We start from the raw sequence: 14,739 nt of genomic DNA, 5'->3' as shown, positions 1-14,739 counted from the left end.
GTGTCTGCCTGGCCTGGCCAGCTTCTGCCTTCAAGGCACCACGGTTGGTCTGATCTTGGGATCAGCAGTTCAGCTTGCAGATTCCAAGATCCAAACCACCTGCAAGAACTTTCTCTAGAACTGGGTCTCCGTTCCAACTGGGTGATAACAGACGGTCCTCGGCTTATGACCGTACTCTCATAAATGAGTAGAGAGGAAGGCTTTTCAGCTGAGATGCCCCTGCTTTCACCATGGAAGAGATAGATAGATAAATGAGAGATGAGAGAGAGATGAGAGATGGAGAGAGAGAGAGAGAGAGAGAGAGAAAGATGTATATAGAGAAGAGAGAGATGAGAGATAGAGAGATAGATGATAGAGAAATAGATAGATGATAGAGAGAGAAACTGTAGATGATAGATAGATAGATAGACAGACAGACAGACAGACAGACAGACAGACAGACAGACAGACAGACAGACAGACAGACAGACAGACAGACAGACAGATAGATAGATAGATTGATTGATAGATTTTTTAAAAAAGAGATTGGACAACCATCGGCCTGAAATGGGATAAGGTCGCCTGACTGAGCAGGGGTGGTTGGACTAGAAGACCTCGACGGTCCCTTCCACCTCTCTTCTCCTATGATTCTGTTACCTTGGGGATTTAATCATTGTGTGTTTTTTTGCTTTGTTGAATGTAGGAGTAAAGTAGTTTAAAAAGTGTTTCCTGATACACCTTTGTAATCTGCATATGTGCTCCCCAACCCCTCAAAAAATAAATCAGGTCCCCTGCCCCCCCCCCGGAAAAGTTGTGTGTTTGGTAAAGATTTCACTTAGCCTGCATTTCCTAGAATGATGGTTTGAAATAGAAGTTAAGTCTGTTGTAAGTATGTAGGAGTGAACTGTTTTGCCTTTTGTGTTCTGCTCTCTCTCTCTCTCTCTCTCTCTCATTCTCTCCTTCGTCTAACCAAGTACGTTAATCCACTGCATTTTAATTTTCCACCCAGCCACCTTCTTCTCCCTTCTGTCCCTTCCCTGCTTCTTACCACCTTCCTCTGATCATGACAAACCTGACTTTTGATTATTATTTTTCTTCTCTAGGTTTTTGCTTTTAAGTTTTCTTCTTCCGGTGGTTTTTTTTAAGCCCTTTCCATTCTAACTTTAGTTCATTTTTGTTGTGTGGTAACCGCAGTTATGGATGACGCCTCTCCTGGCACACAGGAATATATTATGTTACGGCAAGACTCCATCCAATCCACGGAACTAAAGAAAAGGCAGTTCCCTTTCCGAACTAAATGCCACGAAATCTTCTGTTGCCCACTGAAGCAAGTCCACCTCAAAGAGAATACCGAGCCGGAAGGTTTGTGCTCCGTGCATCTTCCTTTGCTTTTTGCCCTTCCTTTCTTTTCTTTTCTTTTTTTTCAGGGGGGGAGGGTTTCCTTCTCCTCCTTGGATTCTTTCTTTCTCCCTTTCCTTTTATTTTTTTTTTCATTTCTTCTTTTTGCTTCGTTTTTTCTGGAAAGCCTGCGCCTGGCCTGTTGAGTCTTCTTATGTTCACTTCTGACTCTGCATTTGATGCACCAGGAAATGAGAAGCTGCCTAGAATTCGTCTCTCCGCCTTGTTTTTGCTTGCTTGTAAAGTGTGGGGAAGAGCCTGTAATTTTAGTCCCCCCCACCCACACACACACACACCCAAAAATGGGACTTTTATAACTCTAAAAAGAGTTGGAGGCATTTGTAAAAGGTTGGAGGCATTCGTTGCCTTCTGGCTGCCAAATTTGCTTGCTCTTCTGAAAGAAATATCTTGGGAGTTTCTGGTTTCTTCCCAGCTCCGATCCTTTCATCCATTCCTGGAGTTATCTCGATGCTTTTAACCGTTGTCCTGAGCTGGGGAGAATTGTCATTACCCTAGACTTGAAACGTAAATCTTGGGTCCTTCTTGAAAGCTTGGTTTGTGCATTGCTTCTGCTGATCTTCCCAAAAATTGCTTCCACGAGCTGAAGTTTGGCAAAGCAGGGTTAAGGTTTCCTGCATGTCCCCGTTGCACTTTGGAAAACCTCTTGCATGTCATAGAACAAAATTGGAATGTGCGTGTGTGTGTGTGTGTGTCTCTCTCTCTCTCTCCCGTCCTTTGTTTAATTTATTCTCCAGAGATCCCATATCGTTGGACCGTTAATGATTTGCTTGTTTATGAACTTGGGAAGAGCAAACTTTGATCTTACTTGCCTTGGGGGGTGTCGGTGTATGAGATTAAACCATCTTTCCTAATTTTTTTCCCCCTTTCCCGTGGTTTTTGGGACAAGTGATTTCTTGGTATTTCTATAATGTTTTCTCTCATCCATTTTTTTTTAATTTTATTTTATTACTGCCTCAATTCTACCTGGTAAGATTTCGCATGTTTTACACCAGCTTCTCTCTATATATGGCTATTTAGCTAATGAACTCATAGTCTACATAGGTGGATTTGATTCGGTGTTTAAGGCTAGATGGTTTTGGCTGGCAATGAACAAACTGTGGTTTACTTTGAGCTAGGGTTAGAGTTGGGTTTAGGTAGGACATTGCTCAGATCCATTCAAGCTATCTACTAAGTTGCTATATTTATTTTATTTATTTATTATTTTGTCACAACAGTATATATAAGCATAAGCATGAAAATAACTATGTAATATATAAGCATATATATAAGCATAAGTATGTAACTATATGGTAATAACTATAGTAATAACTATATAGTAATAACTATATTAATTGGATATAATGAAAGGAAACAATAGGACAGGAACAATAGGCACATTTGTGCTCTTATTCACGCCCCTTTTCTCTGTTCCTTCCCAAGCAAGCATCTAGGTCAAGGGTGCCAAACTCGATTTCATTGAGGGCCGCATCAAGGTTGTGTTTGACCTCAGGGCAGGGGGGGGCATGGCCAGGGGGTGTGTGGCCAGCTCAACGTCACCCGTGTCGGGGGCAACTGTAGTGGCCCGAGCAGGGCTCCCAAGCTCTGTTTCGGCTGCGACGACCTCCTGCAATCCTCTGCCAAGGAAAACGGAGCTACATGGCCCTCCTGAGCTCTGTTTTCCCTGGCAGAGGCATCACGGGATCTGGCCCCCCGCTCCTTGAGTTTGACACCCCCGATCTAGGTCTTGAGCTACACAAAACTGTTGCATACTTAGATCATGCTTAAATGCAACTAGAATAGAATAGATTTTTTTTTTATTAGCCAAGTGTGATTGGGCACACAAGGAATTTGTCTTGGTGCATAGGCTCTCAGTGTACATAAAAGAAAAGATACGTTCATCAAGAATCATAAGGTACAACACTTAATGATAGTCATAGGGTACAAATAAGCAATCATAGAATAGAATAGAATAGAGTAGAGTAGAGTAGAGTAGAGTAGAGTAGAGTAGAGTAGAGTAGAGTAGAGAATGGAATGGAATGGAATGGAATGGAATGGAATGGAATGGAATGGAATGGAATGGAATGGAATGGAATGGAATGGAATGGAATGGAATGGAGAATGGAGAATAGAACAGAACAGAATAGAATAGAATAGAATTTTTTATTGGCCAAGTGTGATTGGACACATAAGGAATTTGTCTTTGGTGCATAAGCTCTCAGTGTACATAAAAGAAAAGACACTTTCAGCAAGAATCATAATGTCCAACACTTAATGATAGTCATAGGGTACAAATAAGCAATCATAGAATAGAATAGAATAGAATAGAATAGAATAGAATAGAATAGAATAGAATAGAATAGAGTAGAGTAGAGTAGAGTAGAGTAGAGTAGAGTAGAGTAGAGTAGAGAATGGAATGGAATGGAATGGAATGGAATGGAATGGAATAGAGAATAGAATAGAATAGAATAGAATAGAATAGAATAGAATAGAATAGAATAGAATAGAATAGAATAGAATAGAATAGAATAGAATAGAATAGAATAGAATTTTTTATTGGCCAAGTGTGATTGGACACATAAGGAATTTGTCTTTGGTGCATAAGCTCTCAGTGTACATAAAAGAAAAGACACTTTCAGCAAGAATCATAAGGTCCAACACTTAATGATAGTCATAGGGTACAAATAAGCAATCAGGAAACAATCAATATCAATATAAATCGTAACTATGGGTCCAACCAAGGACGCGACTAGTAGAGGTAATGTGTTGTTGTTTCAACATTCAAGCTTTCGATCTCTCTTTCCATCGTTTAGTTCTCATGCAAGCATCCATCGCCAAACTCTGAACGGTGATGATGTATCTGGATGGAGAAGGCATTTTTCCAGTCTTCTGGATGGCTGACCACAGTAAAAAGTTTCCAGTCACTTTCCGACGGACGAATATTTCTTAACTTGGCTCCTACATATGCGAGTGTCCTCCCAAAGCATAACATTTTTGCTCTGTTGACTGTTCGAAAAATGCCCTCTGTAATAACCTTCTCCTTCGCTTGAGGCTTAGTGTGTCCAGGTCTGTTAAATCAAAACTCCCATCATCCCAGCCAGCATGTCGGTTGGGGATGATGGGGATTTTTGAGTCCAACCTGCAAACGGATAGCACTGGGAGAGGGGGCTGGTGTGAACTTGGATGTGGTAGCTACATGTATGCTTTCAACCGCGATATCCAGGTTTTTCAAAACATAGAACTTCCTTGAAGTTTAATCTCTTGTGTATCAACGAAGAGTTCTTAAATCTCTGAACTGCTGGGTCTTTTATGTTCAACGTTCAGTCGGCATGCATAATTTCTTCCAAGTTTTGCCGTGTCATTTACTGCCAAATGTTCCAAGGTCAATGATGTCACACTGCCACAGGTAGCAGCCCCATTAAGTGTTTTTTGGGAGGTTTCAGCTATTTAGTGCTTTGTTGCCGTTCCCTAATCTTCTCTCTCGAGTTGCTCTTTTGGACTTCGTTGACACCCACCCCACCCCCCAAGAGACGTTAGGTTTTCGTGACAGTTGTGGAGTGGAGTTTTTGACAAGGGCTTCCTTTGCCATGCACACGTTGTCCAGCGAAGCTGTCCACTTGGATCTGGGTTTTTTTTCTGCCTGATTCACAGGACAAGATTGTTTGTGTTGCAAATGTCTCCTCGCGGATGAGGAATGCCTTGCAGTAGAAAGGATGTTGAAGCAGACTTGTGCAAATGGTGCCACTGAACACACACACACACACACACACAACGGTGGAGAGTGCATGAACATCAGCCAAGCGTACACCATCTGCACATGTCCATCCAGAGAGAGATCAAGTGTTCGGTTATGGTTGAGCAGAAATAGACAGAAACTGGAGATAATCCATTGGGCAATTGGTAACCTTCAAGTTTAAAGTGGTTTACTAAGCTGGTTCACTCCTAAGTTAGTCATCTTCTGGTTAATAGGAGGCCTCCATATATCAACTGCACCTCAACTATCCAGTAAACATGACAAAGAATGCTGGAAATTTGCAACGTCAGAAGATAGTGAGATGTCCATCTCCTGGATGACTTCTAGGAAGGACACAAAAATGGCCTACATTGATTGGATTTTAATAAACTAGAAAGAATTGGGTATGGCCAGTCTAGAGAAAAGAAGAACTAGGGGGGACATGATAGCAGTCTTCCAGTACTTGAGGGGCTGCCCCAAAGAAGAGGGAGTCAAGCTATTCTCCAAAGCACCTGAGGGCAGGATAAGAAACAATGGTTAGAAACTAATCAAGGAGAGAAGCAACTTAGAACTAAGGAGAAATTTCCTGACAGTTAGAACAATTAACCAGTGGAACAACTTGCCTGCAGAAGTTGTGGGTGCTTCATCACTGGAGGTTTTTAAGAAGAGACTGGACAGTCACTTGTCTGAAATGGTGTATGGGCTCCTGCTTGAGCAGGGGGCTGGACTAGAAGGCCTCCAAGATCCCTTCCAACTCTGTTATTCTTTTACTTGAGGAGGTGTCACGGAGAAGAGAGGTCAACCTGTGCTCCAAAGGATATGAAGAACAGCTGCAGGAACTGGGTATGTCTAGTTTAATGAAAAGAAGGACTAGGGGAGACATGATAGCAGTCTTCCAATATCTCAGGGGCTGCCACAAAGAAGAGGGAGTCGGGCTGTTCTCCAAAGCACCTGAGGGTAGAACAAGAAGCAATGGGTGGAAACTAATCAAAGAAAGAAGCAACTTAGAACTAAGGAGAAATTTCCTGACAGTTAGAACAATTCATCAGGGAAATGACTTGCCTTCAGAAGTTGTAGGAGCTTCGTCACTGGAGATTTTTAAGAAAAGATTGGACAGCCACCTATCTGAAATGGTTTACGGTCTCCTGCTTGAGCAGGGGTTGGATTAGAAGACCACCAAGGTCCCTTCCAGATCTATTCTGAGTGAAATTGAAATACAAGGGTCTGCAGAGCGAGTGATAGTAGCCCCATGTAACAGTGAACAGGGTGTGTTCCCCCTCTTCCATGTGTGGCTCAGGGCTGTAAAGGAAACGCCACCAACAGGCTGGTGCAGTTGTGCTTCTTAGCAGAACATTAATTCTCTTTTTACCCTGGGATGTTTGTTCAAAGGAACTCGATATCCTCAAATCCAAATGTTTTCACTGATTTTTTTTCCTGGATTTTAACAAACTTTCCTTCTTTTTTAAAGAGGTTTTCTCTCTCCCTCCCACCCTCCTCCCCTCCCTATCCATAAATGAACACACAAAGACACAAACACAGTTGCTGGACCCCAAAGCATGTTATTTTATTTCCTTTCCTTTCCCTTCTCCTTTTTCTCCTTTCCTTTCCTTTCCTTTTCCTTCCTTTCCTTCTTTCTTTTCCTTTTCCTTTTCGTTTCCTTTTCTCTTTTTTCCTTTCCTTCTTTCCTTTCCTTTCCTTTCCTTTCGCATCTCATCCGTTGCTGTTTCAGGGACATAAGTCCTCCTTAAATCATCCTTCCAGAAAATGTTTTTTAATGACAAGACCCTCAGTCTCGTTCTGATACACAAATGAATCATAAAGGACAAATGCTATTTTTCTTCCCTTTTTTTTTCCCTCCCCTTTCCTTTCCAAGAATCGGGTATTGCTATTCACAAAAGAGCGCAGGCAAGAAAAGAGAAAATGACGATGTTATCTACCCACAAATGTTGAATGAATATTGATCCTGCAGCAGTGGAAACAAGCGGTGCTGATTGCGGGCATATTATACATCGCCAGCCGGGCGAGTCAGGCGGGAGAATAGACTTGGTCTGAAAAAAAAAATACATATTCATAAATATTCTCCCCCTTCCCCCTTTTATTCCTTCAAGGCTAAAGATGGAGTGTTTCTTTGTTGTCGTGCCCCCCCCCTCTCTCTTTGGAATCCACAAGGTCTGTTTTGGCTTGTTCTAGAAGTTCATCCAGGGGCGGGCTTCAAAAATTTTAACAAGGGGTTTTCTCCCCGGTTGCTGGGTGGGTGTGGCCATGGTGGGCGTGGCCTAGTTAGCCTCCTGCACCATGGCGAGGGGGTGTTTTTGCCCTCCCCAGGCTCTGGAGGCGTTCCTCAAGCCTCCAGGAGGGCAAAAACGGCCTCCCAGGTTCCAGGGACCCAGGTCTGTTTCCGGCCTTCCCAAACTTCTAATAGGCCTGTTTTTCGCCCTCCCTGAGCCTCTGTGCATGCCCTGCACTTACCTGCATCCAAAACGGGCTGCATGGGGACTAAGGGCTGGGAAGCTGCCTGCAATTACAATTACTGCAGGCTCGAGTCCCACCAGGCCCAAGGTTGACTCAGCCTTCCATCCTTTATTTCTTTATTTATTTATCGTATTTGTATACCACCCTATCTCCCTAGGGACTCAGGCAAATAAAAAGGTACATATAAATACAGAATAAAATATCAATTAAAAAACTTATTCTACACAGCCAAATAATTAAAAAAGAACAATATAAATAATAAAACCCATTAAAACCAGTATAAATTTAAAATCTATAAGGTAGGTAAAATGAGGACCCAGATTGTTGGGGGGGCAATAAGTTGACTTTGTATATAAATATACAAATAGGATGAGACTTTTGCCTTACACAATGTAAGCCGCCCGGAGTCTTCGGAGAAGGGCGGGATATAAATTCAAATAATACAAATAGTACAAATACAAATACTGTGAGGGATGGGGTGGAGCAGGCTGGGCCAGCCAGGAGTGGGATTTGGGGGTTCTCTGAACTGCACAGAATCCTAGCTAGAGGTTCTCCCAAACCCTTACGGACCCCCAGCAGCTCCTCCCCCCCCCCAGTACATCCATCTTCTACTGTGATTGTGGGCAACCTTTGCATTCTCCTAAATTCCCCAGAGGGGAAGATAAATGGAAGAGTCACCTGGCCCGCTACACCATAAATTCCCCAGACATTTGTGTGTCTCTTCTACATTAGCTGGAGGCAAATGTGCAGAAGACACGCGCCGCTCTTCTCGGGCAGAGATGCAACAGCCAAAGGGCTACCAGCATGTCTTCTTCTTCCCGTGATTTGTTCTCCTAAAGACATGAAGTGTCAGCTCCTGTTCTTCTTTTTTTTTTTCCTGAAAAGGAAGGGCTGCCTAGCCAAGTCTGGCTTTGAAAATGTAATTTGTATCCATACATTCAAGAGCAGACAGCCTCTAATTGAGGTGGTGTGTTTTGTATGTGTTGGCTGGTTTCTTGTTTGAAAAAAAGGAAAAGGAAACAAAGGAACAAAAACACGTCCTTTGGATTGTGGTAGTCCTATAATCACACCTTTGGCATGAAGCCCAAACTCATTTCTTTTTCTTTTTTTTTAATGGGATTATCTCTTCCTCCTGCTTCCTGCTTCCTTTTCTATGTAGTCTCCTGTTCTGACTGAGGCTCCCTTAACAAGCAGGAGGTGTTGTGGTCTGTCAACAGCCTGCAGAGCTGGCAATGGAATTGGACAGTGATGAGGTTGAGGTGGGGCCGGGCCATCGGGAAGTGAGGTGTGGACTCCACAGCCTCCAGAGGCTGACAGTAGTGAGGCAGAGGAACAGGAGGAGCTTGTTCCTAATACATGCATGAGAAGAGCTGCCAGAAGGCAAGAGCAGCTCAAGCAGAGAGGATGACTCGGGAGTAGGGCCAAGAGATGATTGGCCCGTCCCATAAGGCTTAAAACAGACCCGTACCGGCATTTGAGCTTCGCCAGAAAACAACATTGGTAGCTTCGTCTTCTTCTTCGTCTACGTCTTGCATTTATTTTTGTGACTTCTGAACATTTGCCAAGAAAGGCCTTTGGCAGTTTGCCTAATTGGACCAAGGTTTGCCATAGGACTGAGGAATTTGTGTTGGGAGGAATTTGTTTTAATTTGGGTTGAACAACGCTGGGAATGAAGTAATTCTCAGCTGTTCGAATAAAGTTTGTTTGTTTTTTCACGGACTGAGTTTCCTACTACCTGCTTGGGCCTGGGTCACAACAGGAGGCTGGAACTGGTCTCGGAAAAACCTCTTTTATTTACACCACTGTGAATTATGTTCCTTCACAGTCAGCAAGGTTTGTCCGAACAGTTTAGCAAAGGAATATTTCTCAACACACCTGATCTCGTTTGGCAAGCTGCCACGTAACTTGTTCCCAACCGCAATACAAGGCAAAACCCGGCACAGAGTCTCTCAGAGTCACGGAATGAACGAATTGTTTCCTGCAAAAGCCCCCTCCCTGTTCGCTCCTTTTTTGTTTCCTATGGGAGGGGCCAACCACCTCCAAGGTTTGGCTTTACTCCCGAGTCGACCCTGCTTTCTGAATTGTTCTTGTCTTCTGGCAGCTCTGCGCATGCAAAGAACTGGGAACGGGCTCCAGCTGTTCCTCTGCCTCGCTGTTTTCTAACTCCCTCTCTGCCTCCGATGCAGAGCCCTCGTCTGAGGCTTCCCCAGTTCTCAGGACTGGCCCAAGTTTCTCCTCAACCTTCTCGCTGTCCAACTCTGCTGCCAGCTCCTCTGGCCACCGGCGGCTACAACATCTCCCTTGAGACACCTCTAAACTTTTGTACAGAAAGGCAGAGTAACTTAGCAGAACCAAAGCGGATTGGTAATGAAGGACCATCAGTTTCCCATGGAAGCCCAACAGCTGAGAAAAAAATGGGATGGACTGTACGAGTTGAAGCAGATGCTCTCTTCGATGGACACCATTCACCTCCAACCATCAGTAGGAGGATGCTGGGTGGTTACTCATTGGGATTCTTCTACCTCACAGAGAGCTGATCTGTGTGCGAGGCTACTTTCTTTCTTAAGAAAGGGACACAGCTACCAAATCTTGTCTTTGGTGGATGAGAAACATGGTTGTGGACAGTGGTCTTGGGTTCACCTGTCCTTCAGTGCTTTCTGCAACCCCACCCATCCCCATATTAGAGGGAATATCTTTAGGAGTGGGGGAACAAATAGTGCTAAAGCAAAAAGGACCAGAAGTCTGAAATTCTTCAGATTTAGTCCAACACAAATGGAACATGCCAGCTTAATGACAGTTGCACTAAATTCTATCGGGCATGGCTAGTCTAGTGAAGAGAAGGACCAGGGGAGACAGGATAGCAGTGTTCCAGTATCTGAGGGGCTGCCACAGAGAGGAAGGGCTCAAGCTATTTTCCAAAGCACCTGAAGGCCAGACAAGGAAGAATGGATGGAAACTGAACAAAGAGAGATTCAACCTGGAAATAAGGAGAAATTTTCTGACAGTGAGAACCATCAACCCATGGAACAGAAGTTGCCTTGGGAAGTTGTGGGAGCTTCGTCACTGGAAGCTTTCAAGAGGAGACTGGACTGCCATTTGTCAGAAATGATATAGGGTCTCCTGCTTGGGCGGGGGGTTGGACTAGATCAGTGGTCTCCAACCTTGGCAATTTTAAGACTTGTGGACTTCAACTCCCAGAGTTCCTCAACCAGCTTTGCTCTGGGAGTTGAAGTCCACAAGTCTTAAAGTTGCCAAGGTTGGAGACCCCTGGATTAGATGACCTACATCTATAGGTCTGTTCATCTGTATCTGTATCTATTTATGCTTCTCTCTCTTTTTAGCTTGGTTTGGCTTGCAGTGTCTTTCCAGGAGCTCTCCTTGGTCCTGTTAGTTCCCAAGATGTTCGCTTCAGTCTTCTTTCTCCCTTGGTACTGCATCACAGCACAAGCTACATAAACAAACAAGACATAGAACATCCTTCTCCACCACTACAGACGCTTCTGAATCACAAATTACAAAATCATGATGAATGTCAAATGGCCCATTACATTTGCAAAAGCGATAAGTGTGACAGCACAGCCAAAATTGAACATTCACCAACAGGCTGGCTGGTTGGCTTAGTTAGTATTTTTTTTTAAGCCAACAGAGTTGGGACATACGATCATTTGAGAGAGGGGTAACTGTTAGACGTTCCCAGGTAAAATCTCCCTCCCTTCCCTCCCCCTCCCAAAAACATGAAAATACATGGAAAGTATCTTGGAAGCCTCTGTGGCTCAGACTGGTAAGACAGTCTGTTATTAACACAGCTGCCTGCAATTACTGCAGGTTCTAGTCCCACCAGGCCCAAGGTTGACTCAGCCTTCCATCCTTTATAAGGTAGGTAAAATGAGGACCCAAAATTAGAGGGGAACTAGGGTTAAACGCCCCCCAAAAACCCACCTGAATGGCTACACGCCATCCTTGAGCCTCTGTGGTGTGGCTTCGGTGGAAATTAATAGTTGTGCTTTATTTCCTCAATCACCTGTTCTGCAGTAAGCATTTCTTTGATGTTCTACAGTAGAAGGATGTTTGCAGCTCAGGGTTGAGCTTAGGGGTCCTTGGTGCTCTCTGAGTGTGGTTGTTTTCTTGCAGATGTTTCGTGACCCAACTAGGTAACGACATCGGTGCTCTTTTATGTTCGCTTCACAAAGATGCTTTCATTCACCATGTCACAGTCATTTAGTATATGTCAGTCTCACAACCTAGCTGTTTTCCTGAACCCAGGTCTTATAAAATGATGGTTACTGTGGTGCAGTGATTAGATTGCAGTCCTGCGGGCTATTTTTGCTGACTGCCAGCTGCCTGCAGTTTGGCAGTTCAATTCTCACTGGTTCATGTTTGACTTAGCCTTCCTTCCTTCCTTCCTTCCTTCCTTCCTTCCTTCCTTCCTTCCTTCCTTCCTTCCTTCCCTCCCTACCAGTGGTTACAATACAGCATTGCAGGCTAACTCTGCCCACTGCCAGCAGTTCGATCCTGATTGTCTCAAGGTTGACTCAGCCTTCCATCCTTCCGAGGTGGGTAAAATGAGGACCCAAAATTGTTGGGGGCCAGAGGCTGATTCTGTAAACTGCTTAGAGAAGTCTGTAAAAGCATGGTGAAGCGGTATATAAGTCTAAGTGCTATTGCTACTGAGATCAAAGCAGAGGTTCAGTCCGTAAGATTCACCATCTCTAGAAGGATCTGAAGTTATGCAGCAGTTGGTCACTGAGTTACAATTGCTTACAGTGCGATCGCAGCATTGCAGAGATCACTTCTCCTAGCCTGCAGTAATCGGTTTGTCGGCAAGGAGCAACCCAGCTGAAGGACCCAACAGATGTCCAGCATTCCCACTGTCTAGCCTCAGGTGTGCGTTTGGCCTTACCTGGCGTAGCGCAACCCAAATTCTTCACGCTGACCAGCAGAAATGCTGCACGGAGCCTGAACAGCTGAGAGAAGTAATGGAGCTGCATTGCCCCAGAATTGCGTTTAAGGAAGACTGCAGATTAACAACAAACTCCTTTTGCTGGCTAGTATCTGCAGTGCGTGTGGGATGAGCGTTGCTTGGAACAGCCAAGGAGGAGGGGACCTCAGTCAGCAAAAGAGCCGGCTTTTCTGTTCCGTCGAGAATTAATGGATGTTTGCAGGATTGCGCGCCTCGTGTTTTGCTCTCTCTCTCTCTCTCTCTCTTTTTTTCAAGACATGCCATCTTGCCACATGCGCGTGCCAGAAAATTAATGTGCACTCTGGGTTCTGCCAAAATACGCCAAGCAACTTTTTGATGCTGGCTTAAAATGACAAGCGGAAAACAAGATAGGCCAAGATCGGCTGTTAGGTGATGCCAAATCCCACGGCTCTCTTTCAAGGAAGTCTGATCGTCACTGCATCAGCAATAGCAATAGCCCTTAAACATATATACCACTTCACACTGCTTTACAGCCCTCTCGAAGCGGTTTACAGAGTCAGCCTCTTGCCCCCCAACAATCTGGGTCCTCTTTTTACCGTCCTCAGAAGGATGGAAGGCTGAGTCAACCTTGAGCTGATCAGGATCAAATTCCTGGCAGTGCTCAGAGTTAGTGTGCAATATACTGCATTCTAATAACTGGGAAGGAAGGAAGGAAGGAAGGAAGGAAGGAAGGAAGGAAGGAAGGAAGGAAGGAAGGAAGGAAGGAAGGAAGGAATATACACTTAGACTTATATGCCTGTAAAGCTTCACACTTCTTTACAGCCCTCTCTAAGCGTTTTACAGAGCTGGCATCTTGCCCTCAACAATCTGGGTCCTCATTTTACCCACCTCGGAAGGATGGAAGGCTGAGTCAACCTTCAGCTGATCAGGATCGAACTGCCAAATTGCAGGCAGCTGGTAGTCAGCAGAAGTAGCCTGCAGGACTGCACTCTAACCACTGCACCACTATGGCCAAAATTCAGTTCTTTGGGCATTACTGGGACTCTCGATTTTTCTGGAATAATTTCCTTGTATGTTTTAGAAGATTTTTGAGAGTTGCTGTGAAGCAGGAAAGAAATACCAGTAGCCAGTTCCTTTCGAAGGACCAGACGAACCCATGGAAAGAACAGAGGTCCATCAACTGGCCAACCAAGTTGGCTTGATAGAACACCATGCTTTCAGAGGAGCGTAGTTGAACACCTTTTCTTCTTAAGAGTTTCCCCCAGAATGTCCATCGGCCAGTTTAGAAATGGACTCCAAGATGAGTTTGGTCTTTGATCTGAGCCCGGATGATCAAGGATAGAACCCTCTTGCTTGGAATTCTGGAGAGGACAATATTAGAGGGGGGACATGATATCAGAGATTAAACTAGAACTAAGGAGAAATTTCCTGACAATGAGAATAGTGAGTAGATCAGAAGTTGCCTTCAGAAGCTGAGGGTGCTCCATCACTGGAGGTTTTTCAAAAGAGATTGGACAACCGTTGGTCTGAAATGGTGTAGGTTCTTCTGCTTGAGCAGGGGGTTGGACTAGAAGACCTCCAAAGTCCCTTCCCACTCTGCTATTCTATATTTTCTATTCTTATTCTGTATTCCTGACCTGTATGTGAGCTTCCAGCAGGTCACAGGAAAGAGATAGATCATAGCAAGTGAAGTTTTCTTGCCCAAGACCCTCATGTGGTCTTCCTAAAAGTGAACAAAATATACATTTCATCTAATGAATCAATTACATCAATTAAGATGACTGCTCCTCATATCTTTAAACTGACCTGTTTGCCAAACTACATATTACCCTTTATGGATATTTCATCCAGGCCACTGTAGGCTGCTGCATGGCATAATTTTGAGGCCATACACTTGGGAAATCAGTTAAAGTACTTCTAGATTAGCAAGATAGCCTCCTCCTCCTCCTCCCTCCAAAAAAGTTAAAGTAGAAGGAAGAACTTTCTAAATGCCAACATTGTCCGACATTGAAAGTTACAGAGATGCCCGAGACCATCTTAGCCTCCTCCTCTTCTATCCTCTGTTGCAGAGGTGGGTTTCAGCAGGTTCTGACCAGTTCTGGAGAACCGGTAGCAGAAATTGCGAGTAGTTTGGAGAACCGGTAGTAAAAATTCTGGCTGGCCCCACCCCCATCTATTCTCTGCCTCCCGAGTCCCAGCTGATTGGGAGGAAATGGTTATTTTGCAGTAACCTTCCCCT

General features: G+C 44.3%; 1 protein-coding gene across 4 annotated transcripts in view; it reads left to right on the top strand.

The window, feature by feature from the left end:
- FGF13 (fibroblast growth factor 13) overlaps nucleotides 1-14,739 on the top strand; it is a 138,922-nt gene that overhangs the window by 64,103 nt on the left and 60,080 nt on the right. For 3 of the 4 annotated variants that reach the window (XM_058197216.1, XM_058197214.1, XM_058197217.1), the window contains one exon: nucleotides 1,174-1,341. The exons of the other annotated variant lie outside the window; for it this stretch is intronic. In XM_058197216.1, coding sequence (XP_058053199.1) covers nucleotides 1,176-1,341 — 166 coding nt within the window. In that variant the 5' untranslated portion in view covers nucleotides 1,174-1,175. The remainder of the gene's footprint in view (nucleotides 1-1,173; nucleotides 1,342-14,739) is intronic. 4 annotated transcript variants of the gene reach the window in all.

The sequence above is a fragment of the Ahaetulla prasina genome, chromosome 11 (assembly GCF_028640845.1).
Source record: "Ahaetulla prasina isolate Xishuangbanna chromosome 11, ASM2864084v1, whole genome shotgun sequence".
NCBI classification, from domain to species: domain Eukaryota; kingdom Metazoa; phylum Chordata; class Lepidosauria; order Squamata; family Colubridae; genus Ahaetulla; species Ahaetulla prasina.
The sequence above is the reverse complement of the archived record's forward strand: the minus strand, read 5'-3'. Positions and strand labels throughout refer to the sequence as shown.